Genomic DNA, 21128 nt, shown 5'->3' with positions numbered 1-21128 from the left:
GAAAACTGTTGTTTTACGCTAAGAGGCGGACCTTATATCCCGTAACGGTACGAAAAAGGAGTGGCAAGTGACGTACGGTCCCAGGCAAGCACCCCGGGTAACGAGGCCTGGCGCCGCGGAGCGTGGACGTGTGTAATCGGACATTCAGGAAGCAACTCAGCCGGCGGTCGGATTTCCCCGGAGGCGCGCCCGGCCTGCTGCCCCTCGGCCGCTAAAGTGGTTTGCGGCGGCGGCGGCTAATTCGCTGATCGGCGCATGCGCAGTGGCCGGGCAGCAAGCTGTAGGTTGCCGCAGGCTCGCCCACTCGTGTAACCTCCGCTGTCCGGCCTACGGTAGCCTAATGAGCGCGCCAGCCTCTGAACCGAGGCGGCGCGCATCTCCAGACTGACTTTCGTTTTTCCTGCTGCATCTTCTAACGTCCCGAGTGCCACTGATCCAAAGCTTAGCGTCAGCTAAAAACAATTAAGAAATTGGTGAAACTTGACTGAAACGTACAAAAATGTAATATGTAAAAGATTTAACCAAAAATCAATAATTCGCCGCACACCGTTGACTAGTAAAACTATAATTTTATCAGTTACGGACTTCAAGAAAGCATTTGATTTCCCAGACATTAGAGTATCTGATGTTAAACCATAACCAACAAACATAATTCGCGAAACTAACAAGTGCGAAATCCAAACTGAGATTTGTGGGAGAAGAACCTCAACAGTTAGAAATAAAAACTGGTGTTAGGTAAGGGGTGTGTTTCTCAAATTTACTTTTAACTGCGTTTTAGAAAATACGTTATAGGGATCTTGAATTCTAAGTAAGAAAGAACAAAATTTAACCAACAATTATGGGAAAGAAATCAGTAGAAATTAAAGTAAACAAGCCACGGTTTACAGGCGATTTTCCAACACTTTAAGAAAATATGACGGAAGAATTTACTCACAAAAGTCTTAGAAATGGTCTCAGAATTTCAGCTGAAAAAATGAATGAAGAATATAAAAAAACACAAAAATACAAAACACAAATAGCTAAAACAAGGCGAATTAGTAAATTTCAGTATCTTTGAGCATACAGCATAATGCGCTAGAACAATATGCAATAGATGCAAGAGTCAGTAAAATAGAAAAAGAGTGCGGCTTAACTAAAACCACCAGAAAGGCGTCCCTAGAAATTAAGAAAAGAAAGAAAAGCTATATCACGTTATTATCACCTGAATGTTTATATGAATGTGAATGCTTAATGGTGATGGATAAGCTACACACGGCAGAGAGATTTGAAACACGGATTATTAGGACATTGGTCAGTGCAATACAAACTAAAGATTGGTGAAAAATAAACAGAAAATATCAAAAGTAGCTGCAGTAGATAGGTTAATCTCCTCTATCGAATGAATGAGGCCAGGCTAAAAATTTATGGAAATGGAAGTCAACAATAGCAAGGAATTCACAAATAAGAAAATAAATAGTTGAAAATAATATCAAAGAACCGGACATCACAAAATGCATAATTATAAAATATTAAATTTAGGTCGCTTTCAAGAAAGAAATAGAGACTAGCCAAAGACGATCTGGACAGAAGAAAGGAAAGGACAGAAGAAGAAGCAGTACTGTAAGAATCGTAAGCAATAAAGAATGATGTGGAATGGAAGGTGTTACATCAGCCTCGTTGGTGAATACAAAGGCAAAAATGACTGATATACAGTTTCAGACCCCAAACTTTTAGTTTTCGTTAATTACAAAATGAGTATTTCAGTTTGGGACTGGAAATCCAGTGGCAGTGGAGAGTATTGCTTCTCCATGCAGCATTCATTTTTTTAAAGTCATCAATCCTTGCTTCAAGCTGCCCGTTATGAATTCCTCTCCTGTGTCACCCTTTTCACCACAAAGTACCTCTTGCATTCTACGTCCTCCATTATTTATTGGATGTATTCAACTCTCTGTCTTCCTCTATATTTTGTACCGACTACGGCTCCTTCTAGTAACTTATCATGGAAGTTGTCCCTGATGTCTTAACAAATGTCCTAAAATCTTATCCCTTCTTCTTGTCAATGTTTTACATTTAGTCCTTTCTTTGTCGATTCTGCAGAGAACTTTCTGATTCCTTACCTTATGAGTCTATCTAATTTTCAACATTGTTCTTAGCAGCACATCTCAAATGCTACGATTCTCTTCTGTTCCGGTTTTCCCACGATCCATGTTTCACTATCACACAATGCTGTGCTCCAGACATACATTTGCAGAAAAGTCTTCCTCAAATTACGACCTGCACTATGTCATCAAAAGTGTCCGGATACCTTCAAAAACATACGTTTTTCATATTAGGTGCATTGTGCTGAACTATCAGGTACTCCATATGAGCGACCTCAGTAGTCATTAGACATCGTGAGAGAGCAGAATGGGGCGTCCCGCGGCACTCACGGACTTCGAACGTGGTCAGGTGATTAGGTCACACTCGTGTCATACGTCTGTACGCGAGATTTCCACGCTCCTAGACATCCCTAGGTACACTGTTTCCGATGTGATGGTGAAGTGGAAACGTCAAGGGACATGTACAGCACAAAAGCGTACAGGCCGACCTCGTCTGTTGACCGACAGAGACTGCCGACGATTGAAGAGGGTCGTAATATGTAATAGACAGACATCTATCCAGACCATCACACAGTTATTCCAAACTGCATCAGTGGTGCAAATACTACGACAGTGATGTGGGAGGTGAGAAAACTTGGATTTCATGGTCATAAGCAACACGTAACACCGGAAAATGCCAAGCGACGGCTCGCTTGGTGTAAGGAGCGCAAACATTGAACGATTGAGCAGTGGAAAAACGTTGTGTGGAGTGACGAATCACGGAACACAATGTGGCGATCCGATGGGTATGGTGAATGAGGGGTGAACGTAAACTGCCAGCGTGTGTAGTGCCAACAGTAAAAATCGGAGGCGGTGGTATTAAGGTATGGTTGTGTTTTCCATGGAGGGGGCTTCAACCCTTGCTGTTTTGCGTGGCACTATCACGGCATAGGCCTACATTGACGTTTTAAGCACTTTCTTGCTTCCCACTGTTGAAGAGAAATTCGGGGATGGCCATTTCATCTTTCAACACGAACGAGCACCTGTTCATAATGCACGGCCTGTGGCGGAGCGGTTACACGACAATAACATCTCTTAAGCATCCCTGCACAGTGTCCTGATCTGAATCCTATAGGACACCTTATGGGATGTTTTGGAACCCCGACTTCGTGCCAGGCCTCACCGACCGACATCGATACCTCTCTTCAATGTGGCACTTCGTGAAGAATGGGCTACCATACCCCAAGAAACCTTCCAGTACCTGATTGAACGTATGTATGCGAGAGTGGAAGCTGTTATCAAGGTTAAGGGCAGGCCAACACCATACTGAATTCCAGAATTACCGATGGAGTGCGCCACGAACTTCTAAGTCATTTTCAGCCAGGTGTCTGGACACTTTCGATCACATAGTGTATTTTTGTCCTCCTCAAATCAGACGTTAAGAGTCTCGCTCTTCTCGTTTTTGCTACATCTCACTACTTTCGTCTTTCTTCGATTTACTCTATAGTAAATAGTGTTCAGTCCGCCCAACAGATCGTGTAATTGTCCTCATCAGCGAATCTTATCAGTGATATTATTTCACCTTGAATTTTAATCCCGCTCTTGAAACGTAGTTTAATTCTGTCATTGTTTTTTCGATGTATAGATTCAGCAGTAGGGGCGAAACACTACGTTCCTGTCTTACACCCATTTTAATCCGAGCACTTCATTCTTGGTCTTCCATTCGTATTGTTCCCCCTTTTTCCTTGTACATCATACTGCATATTATCCGTGTTTTCTATAGCTTACCCCTATTTTTCTCAAGATTTCGCACATCTTCCACCGTTTTACGGAGTATAACGCTTCTTACAGATTGACAAATCCTGTGAACGTGTCCTGATTTTTCTTTAGTCTTACTTCCATTATCAACCACAATACCAGACTTACCTATCTGGTGCTTTTACCTTTCCTAAAGCCAAGCTGATCGTCCTCTAACACTTCCTCAATTTTCTTTAGCATTCTGCTGTATATTATTCTTATCAGCAACTTGGGTGCATGAGATGTTAAGCTGACTGTATGATAATTCTTCCGCTTGTTGACTCTTGCTGTCCTCGGAACTGTGTGGATGTTTTCCCGAAAAGCTGTTGCTATATCGTCAGAATCACACGTTCTACACACCAACATGAACAGTCGTGCTCTTTCCTCGTCCCCCAGTTATTTTTTAAATCCTGAAGGAATATTATCTATCTCTTTTACTTATTTGATCTTAAGTCTTTTCAGTTCTCTTACATTTCGACGCTAATAATGGATCTCCTACTTCTTCTATATTGACGCTTGTTTCATCTTCTTTCACGTCATCACATAAGTCTTCCCTCTCACAGAGGCCTTCAATGTACTCTTACCACCTATCACCTCTCTCCTCTACATGTAACAGTGAAATTCTCATTGTTGTCTTAATGTTACCTGCCTTGCTTTTAATTTTCGATTTTTCTATATTCTGAGTCCTTCCTTCCGACAATCATTTTTTTTTCGATTTCTTTACTTTTCTCAAGCTACCATTTCGCCTTAGCTGCCCTGCATTTCGTATTTATTTCATTCTTAAGTGATTTGTATTTCTTTATTCCTGAGTTTCGCTGAATATTTTTGTACTTCTTTCTTTCATCGATCAGCTGAAGTATTTCTTCTGTTACCCATGGATTCTTCGCAGTTATCTTCTTTCTGCCTATGGTTTTCCTTCCAACTTCTGTGATTCCCCTTTTTAGAGACGTCCATTCCTCTTCATCTGAACTGCTTACTGTGCTATTCCTTATCGCAGTATCTATAGCCTTAGTTAACTTCAAACGCATCTCTTCATTCCTCAGTACTTCTGTACCGCACTTCTTTGCGGATTGATTCCTCCTGACTGCTGTCTTAAACTTTAACCTATTCTTCAACAGCCGGCCGCGGTGGTCTAGCGGTTCTGGCGCTGCCGTCCGGAACCGTGGGACTGCTACGGTCGCAGGTTCGAATCCTGCCTCGGGCATGGGTGTGTGTGATGTCCTTAGGTTAGTTAGGTTCAAGTAGTTCTAAGTTCTAGGGGACTTATGACCTAAGATGTTGAGTCCCATAGTGCTCAGAGCCATTTGAACCATTTATTCTTCAACACTACTAAATTGTGGGTAAGTCTGTATTTACTTGGTACGCCTTACTATCCAGTATCTGTTTTCGGAATCCTTGCCTGACCTTGATAGCATGTAACTGAAACCTTCCCGTATCTCTCAGCCTTTCCCAAGTATATTTCCTCGTCTTGTGATTTTTGAACAGATTATTCGCTATTACTAGCTATTACTAACAGAACTCAATTAGTCTTTTTCCTAGTACCAAGCCCATATTCTCCTATAACCCTTTCTTCTTCTCCTTCCCCTGCAACGGCATTCCAATCGCTAATGACTATTAGATTTTCATCTCCCTTTACATAATGAATTACCCTTTCAATAATCTCATACACTCTCTCTATCTCTTGATGTTCAGCTTGTGACGTCGGCATGTATACTTGAACTATCGTTGTCGGTGTTAGTTGGCTGTGAAATTTGATAACAACCTTATCACTAAACTGTTCACAGTAACTTTCCTATTCGCAACGAATCCTAATGCCGTTATACCATTTTCTGCTGCTGTTTATATTACCCTATACTATCTGGCCAGAAATCTTGTCCTCTTTACATTTCAGTTCATTGACCCACTCCATATCTAGGTTAAGCCTTAGCATTTCTATTTTCATATTTTCTAGCTTCCTTGCCACGTTCAGACTTCCGACATTCCATGTCCCGACTAGTAGAACGTTAGATTTTTGTCGGTTATTTAATCATTTCCTCGTAGTCACCTATCCCGTGGTATTCCCCTCCCGGAATTCCGAATAGGGAACTAGTACGGAATCTTTTGCCAATTGACAGATCATCATACCACTTTTTTCAATTAAAGGCAACATGTCCTGTGGATAAATATTATGTGTTTTTAATGTAGTGGTTTCCATTGCCTTCTGAATCCTCGTGCCGTTGATCATTGCTGATTCGTCCGCCCTTAGGAACACGTTCCTACACCAAGGGAAAGAGATTACTCTGATCCTCTGTCAGCTCCTCCACACTCTTTGACAATGCTGTTGGCCGAATGAGGGTGACTTTTTATGCCGGACGTCTTCAGCCACCATTAATAATGACTTTTTTTTCTAAATTTAAGCTGTGGCGGGCTTCGAACCCTGGACGGAGGACGTTTTCATTAGTAACTAAAAACGGTACGCGGGTACCGCAGGTGCGAAGGTGCGAAGTAGGACCTTATAGGAGATGATCAAAGTGAAAGAGTAGGTCAGGTGAAAAAAAAAAAAAAAAATCTTGTAGTAGTCACGTCAGGTAATGAAAGTGCTATTCAAGGTATGCACGCATCTTGAGAGGATTGCAGGAGTTTGTTAGGTTCTAGGAAGAGGACAGTCTTTGAGTTGTTTCTTAGCTCCGGATACTAACCAGTTTAGCAGGTTTTATAGGGAATAAAAAGAGACTGCATCACATAAGTCCAACACAAAAGGACTCACAGAATCGAGGGTTTAGGGAATACCCCGCCCTTGTGGCAAATTGTAACTTACAACGACGGGGTGATCTGTTATATCTTGCATCCTGGAATAGAACTAAAATTGCAAGTTAGTTCCCCAAGAAGTCAATCGAGAAAGAGAACATGTTTAGTGATGCGTTACATATATGAAAGCAATCGAAACCAAGTTCTACTAAGAAAAGAAACCGTCTACCGATATCTGACTGTGAAACGTCTATCTTTAAATGAGTGTGGCTGTACTTACATTGCTGAATGACTGACACCCACAATATCCTAGCGCAACGCAATCTGACTTCTCAAAAAAGATAACCTGACTTTAAATAATTAATTCAAAAGAATGGCCCTGGCTAAAAAGAAATCGCGAACTACTGCAATCAGCGAGCGTCAGTACTGCCAGCTACATAAAACGTTCTACGACGAAAGCCACTAACTACTAATAGGCATGTGGTTAGCAAAGGAAAGATTTTGTGCAAACCAAATACTGTATTTTTTTACATTAATAATGTGACATCCGATTCAGACACGAATACAAATCGTCGTTGACACCTAGTGCAAAGGTATACAGGGTGTTACAAAAAGGTACGGCTAAACTTTCAGGAAACATTCCTCACACACAAAGAAAGAAAATATGTTATGTGGACATGTGTCCGGAAAAGCTTACTTTCCATGTTATAGCTCATTTTATTACTTCTCTTCAAATCACATTAATCATGGAGTGGAAACACACAGCAACAGAACGTACCAGCGTGACTTCAAACACTTTGTTACAGGAAATGTTCAAAATGTCCTCCGATAGCGAGGATACGTGCATCCACCCTCCGTCGCATGGAATCCCTGATGCGCTGATGCAGCCCTGGAGAATGGCGTATTGTATCATAGCCGTCCACAATACGAGCACGAAGAGTCTCTACATTTGGTACCAATGTTGCGTACATAAGAGCTTTCAAATGCCCCCATAAATGAAAGTCAAGAAGATTGAGGTCAGGAGAGCGTGGAGGCCATGGAGTTGGTCCGCCTCTACCAATTCATCGGGCACCGAATCTGTTGTTGAGTAGCGTACGAACACTTCGACTGAAATGTGCAGGAGCTCCATCGCCCATGAACCACATGTTGTGTAGTACTTGTAAAGGCACGTGTTCTAGCAGAACAGGTAGAGTATCCCGTATGAAATCATGACAACGTGCTACATTGAGCGTAGGTGGACGAAACTAAAATGAGCTCTAACATGGAAATTAAGCGTTTCCGGACACATGTCCATGTAACATGTTTTCTTTATTTGTGTGAGTGGAATGTTTCCTGAAAGTTTGGCCGTATCTTTTTGTAACACCCTGTATAATCATGAATAGTATTCAGTGTCCAAGTCGAACATGTACAGATCGTTAGCCTACGCTAACATTTCAGACCTCTACCCTCCATCAATGCTAACTTCTCACATCTAACATCCATCACTGTTGGCTGCTCAAAAAAATGGTTCAAATGGCTCTGAGCACTATGGGACTTAACTTCTGAGGTCATCAGTCCACTAGAACTTAGAACTACTTAAACCTAACTAACCTAAGGACGTCACACACATCCATGCCCGAGGCAAGATTCGAACCTGCGACCCTAGCTGTCGCACGGTTCCAGACTGTAGCCCCTAGAACCACTCGTCCACACGGGCCGGCTGTTGTTCACCTCCAACTGCCCAACAGTACTTCCATCACTGCTGGCGACTAACTTGCAACCACCTAACAGCACTGGAGATTAACTTCAAACAACGAGTCCGATCAGCCGCAGAGTCTCTTACAAAGAAAGCGCAGTCAGAGATCCAATGCAAAAAGCTACACAGCGCTGTCAACACAGAACTAGCCCACTTACAACTGTAGCATTGATCTTGAAAGTTGCATGTCACAATCACAACTTGCAAAACCGATTTTTTTCTTGCACGTGTGCTAAATCTTACACGTTGTGCAAAGATTATGTTATACCGCACAGTCGACCACTGAAAAGTGTCAATCTCTTGAACTAACTTAGGAGGGATATATACTGTGAAGCACTTCGGCTAGCAGTATCACTAGCCAGTGGAGGACATGCTGTCCACGTGCTCTGCTGCGAACTGGCTGTTTAAATCAGGCGTAACCAGGTTAGTCGGCAATGTCGAGGTGTTTCACGGTGCAGAGGCACTACCACGGTTGAGTAGTGCATCAAGTTGAATAGAAGCCACGTTCCGTTGCTCATTCTCAAATGTTGTGGTACAAATGTTTGGCGAGGTTTTGGTTTGCATCAGGCTGCTTGGTGTAATACTATAGTATCTGCAGCATTTCCAGATCTTTATACAGATTTATCTATGTCCAAATCAACGTTCGTTGTTCAGTGAGATAGTCAATTTTCGAGGCATAGTATAGAATCGAGTTTACATAAGTCCATCCGAATGCCAAAGCTGATGAAGTCACCTTCGTCTAGTAAACTGATTTTAACATTTCCTAATGCATATGGAATTATTGCTGTTCCCTTCTTCCTTCTGTGGTGATTTGCTGAACTAAGTGGTTCACGCACGGACAATTGTGTGCTTTATTGTCGCCATGAATATGCTTTACATGATATAACAATCTCTGGAATCAAATGTTATGAAGTTTATTCGTAATCCCCTGTCACTGTTTAAAGATTGTAGCATCTTTACTGTACTGCGTGTACTCTGCACACTGTAGCGAGCTCTCACACGAAAGGTAATACTACAATCAATATATACAGGAGTTGGACAAAATATGGGAACATTAAAACATATTACGGATGCTAGTACGGTATAGGATCACCGTTCACTTCCAAAACAGCTTCCAGTCCTTCGGGAATGGATAATTATAGTTATTGCGTGGTTTTCAAGGGAATCTTATACGATTCCTCCTGCAAAATAGTGGCATGTTCAGTTAATGATAATGGAAGTGGATAGCTGTCATAAACTGTTTTCTTCAAATTAGGCCTAAAAGGCTCAATAATAGTGAGATCTGGTAACTGTTGTGGCCGGGGAAATGCGACAATTCATTCTCGTGCTCACAGAAGCAATCTCTGGAAGATGCGAGATATGTAAATAGAGGTCCTGTCGTCTTGAAGCAAGGCGTCATCATTCTGTGGGAAACAAACATTGTACAATGGGATGGACCTGATCAGAAAAAATGCTCAAATTCTCCTTGGCAGTAACGCGACGTTGCAGAGTCACCACGGTATCATGCAGAGTAACCAACAGAGTAACACTACATGGGTTCCCAAATCGTCTTAGAACCCCCGCCATGATTCTCTCTTGGGACGTGAACTCAGCCGAAAGTTGGAAACAATCTGAAACAAGACTCATCCGACCAAACATCTCCTTCCATTGCTCCATTGATCACCTTTTATGGTTTCGGCTCTACGATTTCCTGTTACGGGCATTCGTGTTGCTGATAAGTGGTTCGGGAATTTCAGCTCCAATACCCTACTTATCGAACTCTCTTCGTGTTGTTTTGTCACTGACAGAGATCGCGAATGCAACATTCAGTTCTGCAGTAACTTTTGCAACTGTCGCCTTTTTTTTTCGACACATTCCCATTCAGTGACCGTTCGTCGCTATCATTCAGCACACATATTCGTCGGCGTTGTTACTTAGTGCATGATGATTTTTCCCTTATCTCTGAATGCGCTTTAAATCTTCGACACAGTGCGGCTTGAGCCCCAGATACTTCGGGTCCCTTGGTTAGCCCACCATAAGAGTACTAACAATTTTAGCCACGTTCGAGTAGACTTAGCTCTGACATAATGCACTCATAACCACCCAGAACACTGTTCTGACAGCGACCAACACTTAACAACGTATCGACGACATTGCACCGGTGCCGCTCATGGTCAAATACAACAACGGAACCAGCAGGCTTGGCTAGCGTTAGCATTTATGTTCAAGCACGCATTTATCTTCGTGTTTCCATAATTTTTTGTCCAAACCCTGTACGTATCTCAAAACTAACGCTTGACAATTTATTTGCATGCGTTTCAGTTCAGAAGGCAAGTCATCAGTTGTACGTATCTACATCTACATTTACATGGATACTCTGCAAATCAAACTTAAGTGCCTGGCAGAGAGTTCATCGAACCACCTTCACAATTCTCTATTATTCCAATCTGGTATAGCGCGCGGAAAGAATGAACACCTATATCTTTCCGTACGATCTCTTATTTCCCTTCTTTTCTGGTGGTGATCGTTCCTCCATATGCAGGTCGGTGTCAAAAAAAAAAAAAAAAGAAAAAAAAAAAAAAATTGCATTCGGAGGAGAAAGTTGGTGATTGGAATTTCGTGCGAAGATTCCGCCGCAACGAAAAACGCCTTTCTTTTAATGATTTACAGCCCAGATCCTGTATCATTTCTGTGACACTCTCTACCATATTTCACGATAATACAAAATGTGCTGCCTTTCTATGAACTTTTTCGATGTACTCCGTCAGTCCTATCTGGTAAGGATCCCACACTGCGCAGCAGTATTCTAAAAGAAGACGGACAAGCGTAGTGAAGGCAGTCTCCTTTGTAGGTCGGTTACATTTTCTAAGTGTCCTGCCAATAAAACGCAGTCTTTGGTTAGCCTTCCCCAAAACATTTTCTGTGTATTCTTTCCAATTTAAGTAGTTCGTAATTTCAATACCTAGGTATTTAGTTGAATTTACGGCTTTTAGATTAGACTGTATTATCGTGTAACTGAAGTTTAACGAGTTCCTTTTAGCACTCATGTGGATGACCTCACACTTTTCATTATTTAGGGTCAACTGCCACTTTTTGCACCATTCCGATATTTCTTCTAAATCGTTTTGCAGTTTGGTTTGGTCTTCTGATGACTTTATTAGTCGATAAACGACAGCGTCATCTGATAGCAACCGAAGACGGCTGCTCGCATTGTCTCCCAAATCGTTTATGTAGATAAATGACAGCAAAGGGCCTATAACACTACCTTGGGAAACGCCAGAAATCGCTTGTGCTTTACTCGATGATTTTCCGTCAATTACTACGGACTGTGACCTCTCTGACAGGAAATCACAAATACAGTCACATAACTGAGACGATATTGCATAAGCACGCAATTTCACTACGAGCCGCTTGTGTGGTACAGTGTCAAAAGCCATCCGGAAATACGGAATCTATCTGAAATTTCTTGTCAATAGCATTCAACACTTCATCTGAATAAAGAACTAGTTGTGTTTCACAGGAGCGATGTTTTCTAAACTCATATTGTCTGTGTATCAATAGACCGTTTACTTCGAGGTAATTCATAATGTTCGAACAAAACATATGTTCTAAAATGGTGCTGCATATCGACGTTAACGATATGGGCCTGTAATTTCGAGGATTATTCTTACTACCTTTCTTGAATACTGGCGTGACCTGTGCAACTTTCCAGTCTTTGGGTACGGATCTTTCGTCGAGCGAACAGTTGTATATGACTGTTAACTATGGAGCTAATGAATCAGCATACTCTGAAAGAAACCTAATTGGTACACAGTGTGGACCAGAAGACTTGCTTTTATTAAGTGATTTAAGTTGCTTCACTACTCCGAGGATATTTACTTGTACGTTACTCATGTTGGCAGATGTTCTCAATTCGAATTCTGGAATATTTACTTCGTCGTCTTCGTAAGGAGAGAGGTAATACTATGTCACTTTATGTACGACGTGACTGCTAAAAGTCCTTGTATGTCAGATTCCTAAATTTAGAAGTTTAGATTAAGAGATTGAGTCAAACGTGCTCATTACACGAAACTTGCCTACAAGGTTGGATACTTACACAGCACATTCCTCAAACGCTGCTGTATGCTTGTCAGAAATTTTCCTTTACAGTGCCGATAGAGTGAAAGCAAGAATGTAGAACTGTTTTCGTAAAATGAGTGACGTCATCATTTCCATTACGGGACGCGGGCTGTTGCTGACCCGCGTGGAGTGACGTTCCCGAACTGCCGCTTGGAGCTTCGCACCGTCGATGTACCCGTGTCGAGGTGAATAACGAGCTTAAATTCTTTTGCGCATATTAAGAGCTGCTGTACGTTTATGATATGGCCAGAGTGGTATAAAGATGTCGTGATTTCCTTTCATAGTGGGCTCATAACTTTAGGAACACCGGTTTGCTCTCGCTGCTGCTCGGCGAACACGTGTGTCTATATTTACAGTTTTGTTTAAGCCAGCGTCTCCCTCTTACCGTGAAATTGTCAAGAGAATCAAGCTGAGGAACTAAATTCGCATCCCAGTAATATATTTGTGTCGTTGGTTTGTGACGAACAAAGAAACATCACCAACCTGACCTCATATGTTAAGAAGGAAAAGCTCACATGCAAGATATCAGCAGCAGAAATCTATCCTAGGCGAAAATTTAGCCCTTTATTCTGATAGCATGCAGTTATGACACTCTGACACCGTTTGTTCTTCACTCGTTCCATCCCACTTCAAGCGTCTGTTATTCCTGAGCGCGAAACACTGCACACTGGAGTGACAACCAGAGCTCTACTAGTCACAGGATGTTTAGGTATAAGGAAAAGGAGGGGAAAGCTTGGTACAACTGGTCAACATGTTTTGAAATCGTGTTGGAGAACACGTTATTCTACGTGAAAAACACTGTTTTTTGAGCACCTAATATGTCAACTTTACGCACTTGTATGTTCAATATTATTTTAACAATATCCTCATATTGAACTTCTGCAGCTGCATAAACGCCTCAAATTCAGGATGCTTAAAATTAAGCAACTGAGGAACTGTTATGAAATGAATTTAATGCTTTTTTGATGTACAATTTGAAAATCGTCGAAAAATAGCGCATCCCTTAGAGCTTTAAAAACCGGAGAAAATAGCGCACAACGGCAATGTTAATAACTAAATAGCGCAATGCTGCTTCGTTAATGACATTCAAGCGTACTCATATACTGCGTTCGTGAATCGCAAGATGAAAATGTTCAGAGCGAAGAAATCTCTGGCACTACCTACAGTTTAGAAACGGCGTTCTTTGACATAATCACCAAAGCACGTCACCAATGTCATAACAATATTTCGGAAACTCTTACTCACTCCACTGTACAGTACTTCGCTCTCGGACATTATGCGGTTGTAGTTGGGCGGAGAGACTGACAAACAAACGGCGCGCGTGAAAGTTTGAAAGCTGTACTTTCAGAAGGTCGTAACTGAGCACTGTTAGAATTATGGCCCAAATTTTCGTGCTGGATAGATTGCTAGGTCTGATATCTTGTTAGTGTGCATTAGTTCTCTTTAAAATATGAGGTCAAGTTGATTTACGCCACCTGAAACTACGCTTCGCACACTTCCTATCTACAGTAGCGAAACTAGCTTTACGCCATCTAAACAGGCAAGGCAAAGGCAATTTGTTTTTGATACAGAGTAGGTATTACGTTGCGCTGATATGTCTTTTATATATTTCAGGTCTGTGAGAAGCAGTTTCGTTCATGAATCTCAGGAGTGTAGGAAATCCGTTCAGTCGTAACATACGTTCCGCAATAGAAATAGAAGCACCTACCTTAAAGTTTCAGATATTAAAAAATCATTACACTTCATTTTCACAGTCTCACAATTTCAATTTCATACGCTAGAAATTTTGAAAGTTTCAGTACATATATATTCCGAGAAACCTTTGAGACCTGAACGCAAGATGACAATTTCAGGAAGAAAGAAGACAAGAGGATGCAGGATTATTATCCTAGGGATGACCACAGGTAGCAAATGGGAGGACACACCATTAAGTAACACAGAAAGGTCCTCGGGGCAATGGCTCCGCAAATGTGTATATAAGACGCACACGAACTCGACTCCAGTCCACCATGAATGAGGGTCGTCGGAACGTAAGATTATTATCAATCAAGCAGCAGCCAACCTAAGGACCATTGGCAGACGTTCACTCACCAACATTGTTCGTGTTATTTTCTTTCGAAAACTCGTTAACAGCATTTATGGGCCTTTGCGAGCATGCAAAAACAGCATCATAAACAAACAAGTAATTAGCGTTCTATTGATATTCACATTTGTGTTTCTATTAATTATTTTGTTACTAAAAGTTCAAAAGCTACGTATTATGTTCTAGTTTAATTCTGATATTTCTGGAAACATGTAATACCACAGCCAAAATAAATTAAACCCCAAATGATATTTATAATTGCTCATCATGTAACAAATTTAGACTGAAAACAATGAAAACAGGTATAAAATCTGCTTAAAGGGAGAAACTATTTCTGTAAAATTAAATGAGAATCAATGCTTCATAGATTGCATACCAAACACAAAATTTTTAGAACTTAATATTAACTGTCACCTGAGGTGCAATGAACGCACAAATATACCAGCAAAGAAAATTACATCGCACGCTATGTCTTTAGACTCCTGTCGTCAGTGTGTAACAGACAATGGCTTATTGTTTCATACTATTCCTATATACACTCCATCTTTAGGTATGGAACCATTTTTTGTGAGTCCCAACACAAAACATGGACACAAACTACAGGAAAGAGCAATTAGAGTACTAACTGAACTTCTTGTTAACATCAACACTTATCTCACAAATAACAGTATTCATGACCATGGAACAAGAGCCAGAGTAAATTTACATTTGTTCACAACTGAAAAGAGTGACAGGCGCTATTAAAAGATCGTCCGCGATATTATCCAGCACGTGATCATTAAGCGCAAGATGCAAAGATGATGCAGATTTGGCTTTACTTTCATTGCAGTGCTCCTTAAAGTATGTGGGGGTAGACTGCTAAAAGTCTTTAAACCACTCTTACGAAACGCTGCAGTGTAAGAAAACCCAAAACTACGTTATCCATCTACAGGGTGTTTCAAAAATGACCGGTATATTTGAAACGGCAATAAAAACTAAAGTTTGTGTGCCTGAAAATGTACTGCTGTCCCAAGCATATTGCAACAAACGGTGTATTTCTATCGCTGCTCGTTTAGTTTTTATTGCCGTTTCAAATATACCGGTCATTTTTGAAACACCCTGTATCTTGCGCTTAACGATCACTGGATGGATAATATTGCTGACTGTAGTTCAATATTACGTGTCGATCCTAAGGGCTTGACACTGAACTTTCTAGAAGGTAAATGTAGAATGAGGAAACCAGACATTGCTCTGAACGAATAGGTAGAATTTAAACCTAGATATAATGAGTAATTTTTTGCAATACTTACAATTGCGAAGTTTTTACGTAATGCTCTTGTTGGTGCCGATCAATCGTCCTTTCACAGCCACTGCTCTTGGTCTTCTTTACATACTTTTACTTTTGTTGGCCGTTTAATGTGTGGCTGCGTGGTTACCGGTTTGATTAATCATCGCAGTTTTTAAGCTTTAGGCCATGCTGCCATGAGGTTTTAGATTACATCATTTGTATTTCGTACGTGTTTTGATGTTAGATGTGATCTGTATCAGTTTTTGTATTTGTTTATTCTATTGGATTTAACTGAGTTTCTTTGATGCTTTATCTAGTTGGTCCACTACGTTTGTTATGAGGCGCTCATCTCTCTCTTAGCTACTGATTACTATACTCATTGCTTTGACTTTATGCTAGGTTCTCTTTTACTAGGGTGGGCGCTCCTCACGTCCTGTTTACTTTAGACCAGCTTGTAGTCACATTACTCAATTCTCGCTCCGCCACTTTTTACGAGTAATTGTTATATGGCAGACATTGTCGTCACATCGTTTTTCAGACGTTTAGTTGCTTAGTTACGGATACTGGAATAGCGATTTCACTTGTTAAATCTTCTGGTAAACCTTTCGGGATGTAAGGTCGTGGTCCATGAAACTCTTCAGCTCCTAACGTTTCGTCCAGAGCTGCTCTGGACATCTTCAGAAGGGTGTTTCTCCTCCGGTGAGTCTTGCCGACTGATCATACTATGATCACTTGTTAAACTTACGTCAATTTGTTTGTTGCATATCAATGACAGCGCTGTGCAAACTTGGCGTCGACCGGCCTAACGTGAGTGTAACTATGTTAGCCTCAGTTTTAGCCTTACTTTGTAGCTCCTGGCCTTTCGTACAGTCACTAATCCTGCTTGAGTTGTTTAGACTCTAGGCCCTCACCGGCGCTTGCAACATGTTATCATTGACGTACATCAGACTCATTTCGAAAGTGGTTTCAGCGTGGTCACTTCTCCATACTTCTTCTCATGAGCCATGCACGTCCGATGTGCTGCCTTTGAACTTCGACATGTACGATTTGTACTGATTTTAGATATGATCATTTCTATCTATATATTACTTTTTTTACTTGCTTTTGTACTACTAGTAGCTTTTACAAGGGTCTTACTCTTTCGGTATGTGGTTTAACTGGTAATTTACAGTTGCGCCTGATGATGGTGCTGAGACCCTGAAACCGGGTTGTGTAGGACTTAAGAAAAAAAAAATACAGCCGTATCAGAAGTAAAAATTAATGTAACCAACTTATATAACAGTTATGGATGTCCCACAGTGGCTGATTGGTTCTAGGCGCTTCAGTCCGGAACCGCGCTGCTGCTACGGTCGCAGGTTCGACTCCTGCCTCGGGCATGGATTTGTGTGGTGTCCTTAGGTTAGTTAGGTTTAATTAGTTCTTAGTCTAGGGGACTGGTGACCTCAGATGTTAAGTCCCATAGTGCTTAGAGCCATTTCAACCATTTTGATGTCCCATAAACAGAAATTTATATTATCATTTACGAAATACATTGAAGCAAAAACACAAAACAGCATATTCTACAATGGAATAATATTCTTCATTAAAACATAAATGGAAATTAAAGAGGCAATTTACAATCAACTATTTAAAAAGTTGTTAAAGCATATCTCCTAAGAATTTCATACCAAGTCAACGATTATTTAGGAAAAACAGAGTAGGGAATGGTAAAAAATTTGCGTTATTTAATTATATACAGCATCATTCTAGAGTATCCTGTCATAAGTTAATAATTCTTACTATAACGTCCTACCCCTGTGTCTTTGATGGTCAATTTGGATAAATTGTAGTGTCGGGTTTCTCCTGTCGGCTGAGCCAAGGAAGCTACACGGACCCGATATTTGAAGGCAACGAGGCCTATACGTAAAGAAACGAAAGTATCACACAAGAAAAGTATCACTACATACGATAAATTACAATAACAGTTTACGTTATTAACTGCATAGCCACGAATTATATCGGAAAGAAACTAAGGTACCTCACCGCAGAAGAAATTAACACAGGGAAAAGGAAATATTCGTGAATGAAATAAATTAGTATCATAGTTTACGCTAATAAGTAAAATAACCACAGACGACCTTTAAAGGTCCTGAAAGATATCAGTGTACGTACTAAATACAAAAAATCTAAAAGCAGCAAGCCTTGATTTCACAATGTAAGCTGTGCCCATACATTCCTACCTAACCTAATCCCCGGAAATCACGCCACATTGGAGAAAAACAGCAAAATATTTATGAGAATAATTTTTATATATATGACTGCTGCTTGATACACTCGCAGCAATTTAAGCTGTGCACTTAGGTTCCTGCCTAAATACACCCTCGAAAATCTAGGCATGTTTAGAATAAACAGCATAGTTTATGCTACTCATTGATACTACCACAGATAACACTTAATAACAGACAGCTTACATCGTACGCGTCGTAAACTCTTACACAGCACGTCAGTGGTCAAAGAATCGTATACTAGCATTGCCCAAACAATAGTTGAGTAGTGACCAGGGTGTGATATAAGTAAATAGTGATGATAAAATATTACTATACGCATAAATTAGTTATATTTTTAAAAATACTTCCATTTTCAATTGAGATGACTTGTCTGACTTCATTTCTATAAATTAACAATGGTTAAGGAACCAACTACCTAAAACAATTTGTGATTTAACGTACAGTCTAATTCTAATTTGTTAGAAAAGAGATTATTACAGTAAGTTGCTTTCAGACACACATTTTCTCTTCTTTTGCGAGACTAAAATGGAATTCATTGTGGTGACCTTCACTGAAGAGATGAATACACTGATAGAATTTCATTTTAGAGAGAGAGTCGAACTCGCTATCTGGTTGCAGAATACTGAAATAGCATGGCTGTCTATTTCCCGCTCGCGGAAATTGGTAGGAAGGCTCCCTGATGAACTCTGGCGGAGTGCGTTCTCAGCCTACCGTTATGCCTACACGTGACATAATCGATGCAGACGGCCCTCTTCACACATGTTCTACGTATGTATGCGCTATTTGTCTACATTATGTACGGTGCGCGGCTAATAGTAGTTTTTATTGTATCCTATAAAATCTTTTTTTACAAGGATTTAACGTAAGAACAGTGATTTAGGGGCTGTTTTTAGGCATCTGTACGAACTGCAACATCGCGCGCACTTGTGTACTTTGCGAGTGCTTCAGCAGGGACAATAAACCGACATGAGTTAAAACCGTAAGATGGTTTGGGCTTACGTAAAAGCAGTAAGCGGCTCGAAATCCTGTGTTCTTTCACTCAGTGACCACAATGGCATCGACACCGAAACGGAAGATAACAGAGAGAAAGCCAAAATACTGAATTCTTTCTTCCGAAATTGTTTCACTACGGAAGATCGTAACACGTACCCTCCTTAGAATCATCGTACGAACGTCGAAATGGCCATTACTGAAAAGATCGATCGCGGAAGGGGAAAGCAACTACAACCGCTTAGTAGTGGAAAAAGCATCAGGACCACGTGAGATACACCTTTAAGATACTTCAGCTTGCAGCAGTTAATCGTAGATCACTGGAGCAACGGATAGTACCTAGCGACTGAAAAAATAACGCAGGTCTTTCCTGTTTTGAAGAAGATTAGCAGGACAGATGCACATAATAAAGCGTATAGGTCTATATCGTTGACATCAATTTGTTATAGAATTATGGAACATATTTTATGCTAAAAAATTATTACGTTTTTGGAGAACGAAAATCTTCTCTATAAAAATCAACATGGACTATGCAAACAGAGATCTTGCGAAACTCAGCTCGCCATGAGATTTATAGCGTTATAGAGAATGGTGCTCAGGTGGATGTGTTCCTTACTTCAGGAAGGCATTTGACACCATCCCGCACCGCTGTATAGTGAAAAAAAAATGAAAAAAATAAACAAGCTTATCGATTCAAATGGTTCAAATGGCTCTGAGCACTATACGACTTAACTTCGGAGGTCATCAGTCACCTAGAACTTAGAACTAATTAAACATAACTAACCTAAGGACATCACACACATCCATGCCCGAGGCAGGATTCGAACCTGCGACCGTAGCGGTCGCTCGGCTCCAGACTGTAGCGCCTAGATCCGCACGGCCACTCCGGCCGGCAAGCTTATCGAGTATCGGACTAGATTTGCGTATGGACTGAACACTTCCTTGCAGACAGAACTCAATACGTCGCTCTAAACGGAACAAAATCGACGTAAGTACTTTCTGCAGAGCATGCGGATTTCTATAAGAAAGTAACACTGCTAGAAGACAGTATAGATATGCCGATTGGCCTGCAGAAGATTGAAGAATGGTGCACGCTCTGGCAGTTGACCTTGAACGTAACTACACTCATGCTCATAAATTATGGATAATGCTGATACATCGTGACACAACGCTCTGTTGGTCGGTTTGCGGGTTTAAATCACCTCGGGGTATGACCATGCGGTGCATTTAACCTGCGGTCGTCGCTCGGTGTCGCTGGCAACAGTCCACATACGCAGAGGTGTGTTGGTGCATGTCAGAGTACGGTGCAGCGAGTAAGTGTGCAGACGTTTTCAGGCGTGCTAATGGTGACTGTGTATTGAAGATGGCTCAAAGAACACATATTGATGATTTTATGACGGGTAGAATACTAGGGCGACTGGAGGCTGCTCAAACACAGCAGGTCGTAGCAGGGGCATTCCGTGTGCTACAAAGTGTGATCTCAAGATTATGGCAACCATTCCAGCAGACAGGAAACGTGTCCAGGCGCTACACTACGGGACGTCCACAGTGTACAACACCACAAGAAGTCCGATATCTCACCATAAGTGCCCGCAGCCGGCCACGGAGTACTGCGGGTAGCCTTGCTCGGGACCTTACCGCAGCCACTAGAACATTTGTCTCCAGACAGACAGTCTACAGACGACTGAACAGGCGTTCCAGTGACCCCTGGTCACAGGAGAGCCCGTAAAGCCTGGTGTCAAGAACATAGTACATGGTCATTGGAACAGTGGCCCCAGGTTATGTTCATGGACGAGTCCACGTGTAGTCTGAAGAGTGATTGTCGCCGGGTTTTCATCTGGCGTGAACCAGGAACTAGATACCAACCCCTTAATGTTCTTGAAATGGACCTAAATGGAGGTCGTGGTTTGATGGTGTGAGGTGGAATTATGATTGGTGCACGTACACCCCTGCATGTCTTTGACAAACTCTAACAGGTCAGGCGTATCGGGACATCACTTTGTACCAATATATCCGCCTTTTCAGGGGTGCAGTGGGTCCCACCTTCCTCCTGATGGATGATAACCCACGGCCCCACCAAGCTGCCATCGTGGAGGAGTACCCTGAA

At 41.4% G+C, this 21128-nt stretch overlaps 1 protein-coding gene across 1 annotated transcript in view; it reads right to left on the bottom strand.

Moving 5' to 3' along the window:
- Window positions 1-236: 236 nt before the first annotated feature.
- The window catches only part of LOC124606078 (octopamine receptor beta-3R-like), a 56714-nt gene continuing 35822 nt past the window's right edge, over window positions 237-21128 (bottom strand). Inside the window, exon 3 of the mRNA XM_047138042.1 lies at window positions 237-452. Within this exon, the coding sequence (XP_046993998.1) occupies window positions 237-452 (216 nt within the window). The remainder of the gene's footprint in view (window positions 453-21128) is intronic.

The sequence above is a fragment of the Schistocerca americana genome, chromosome 3 (assembly GCF_021461395.2).
Source record: "Schistocerca americana isolate TAMUIC-IGC-003095 chromosome 3, iqSchAmer2.1, whole genome shotgun sequence".
In the NCBI taxonomy this organism is placed as follows: Eukaryota; Metazoa; Arthropoda; class Insecta; order Orthoptera; family Acrididae; genus Schistocerca; species Schistocerca americana.
The sequence above is the reverse complement of the archived record's forward strand: the minus strand, read 5'-3'. Positions and strand labels throughout refer to the sequence as shown.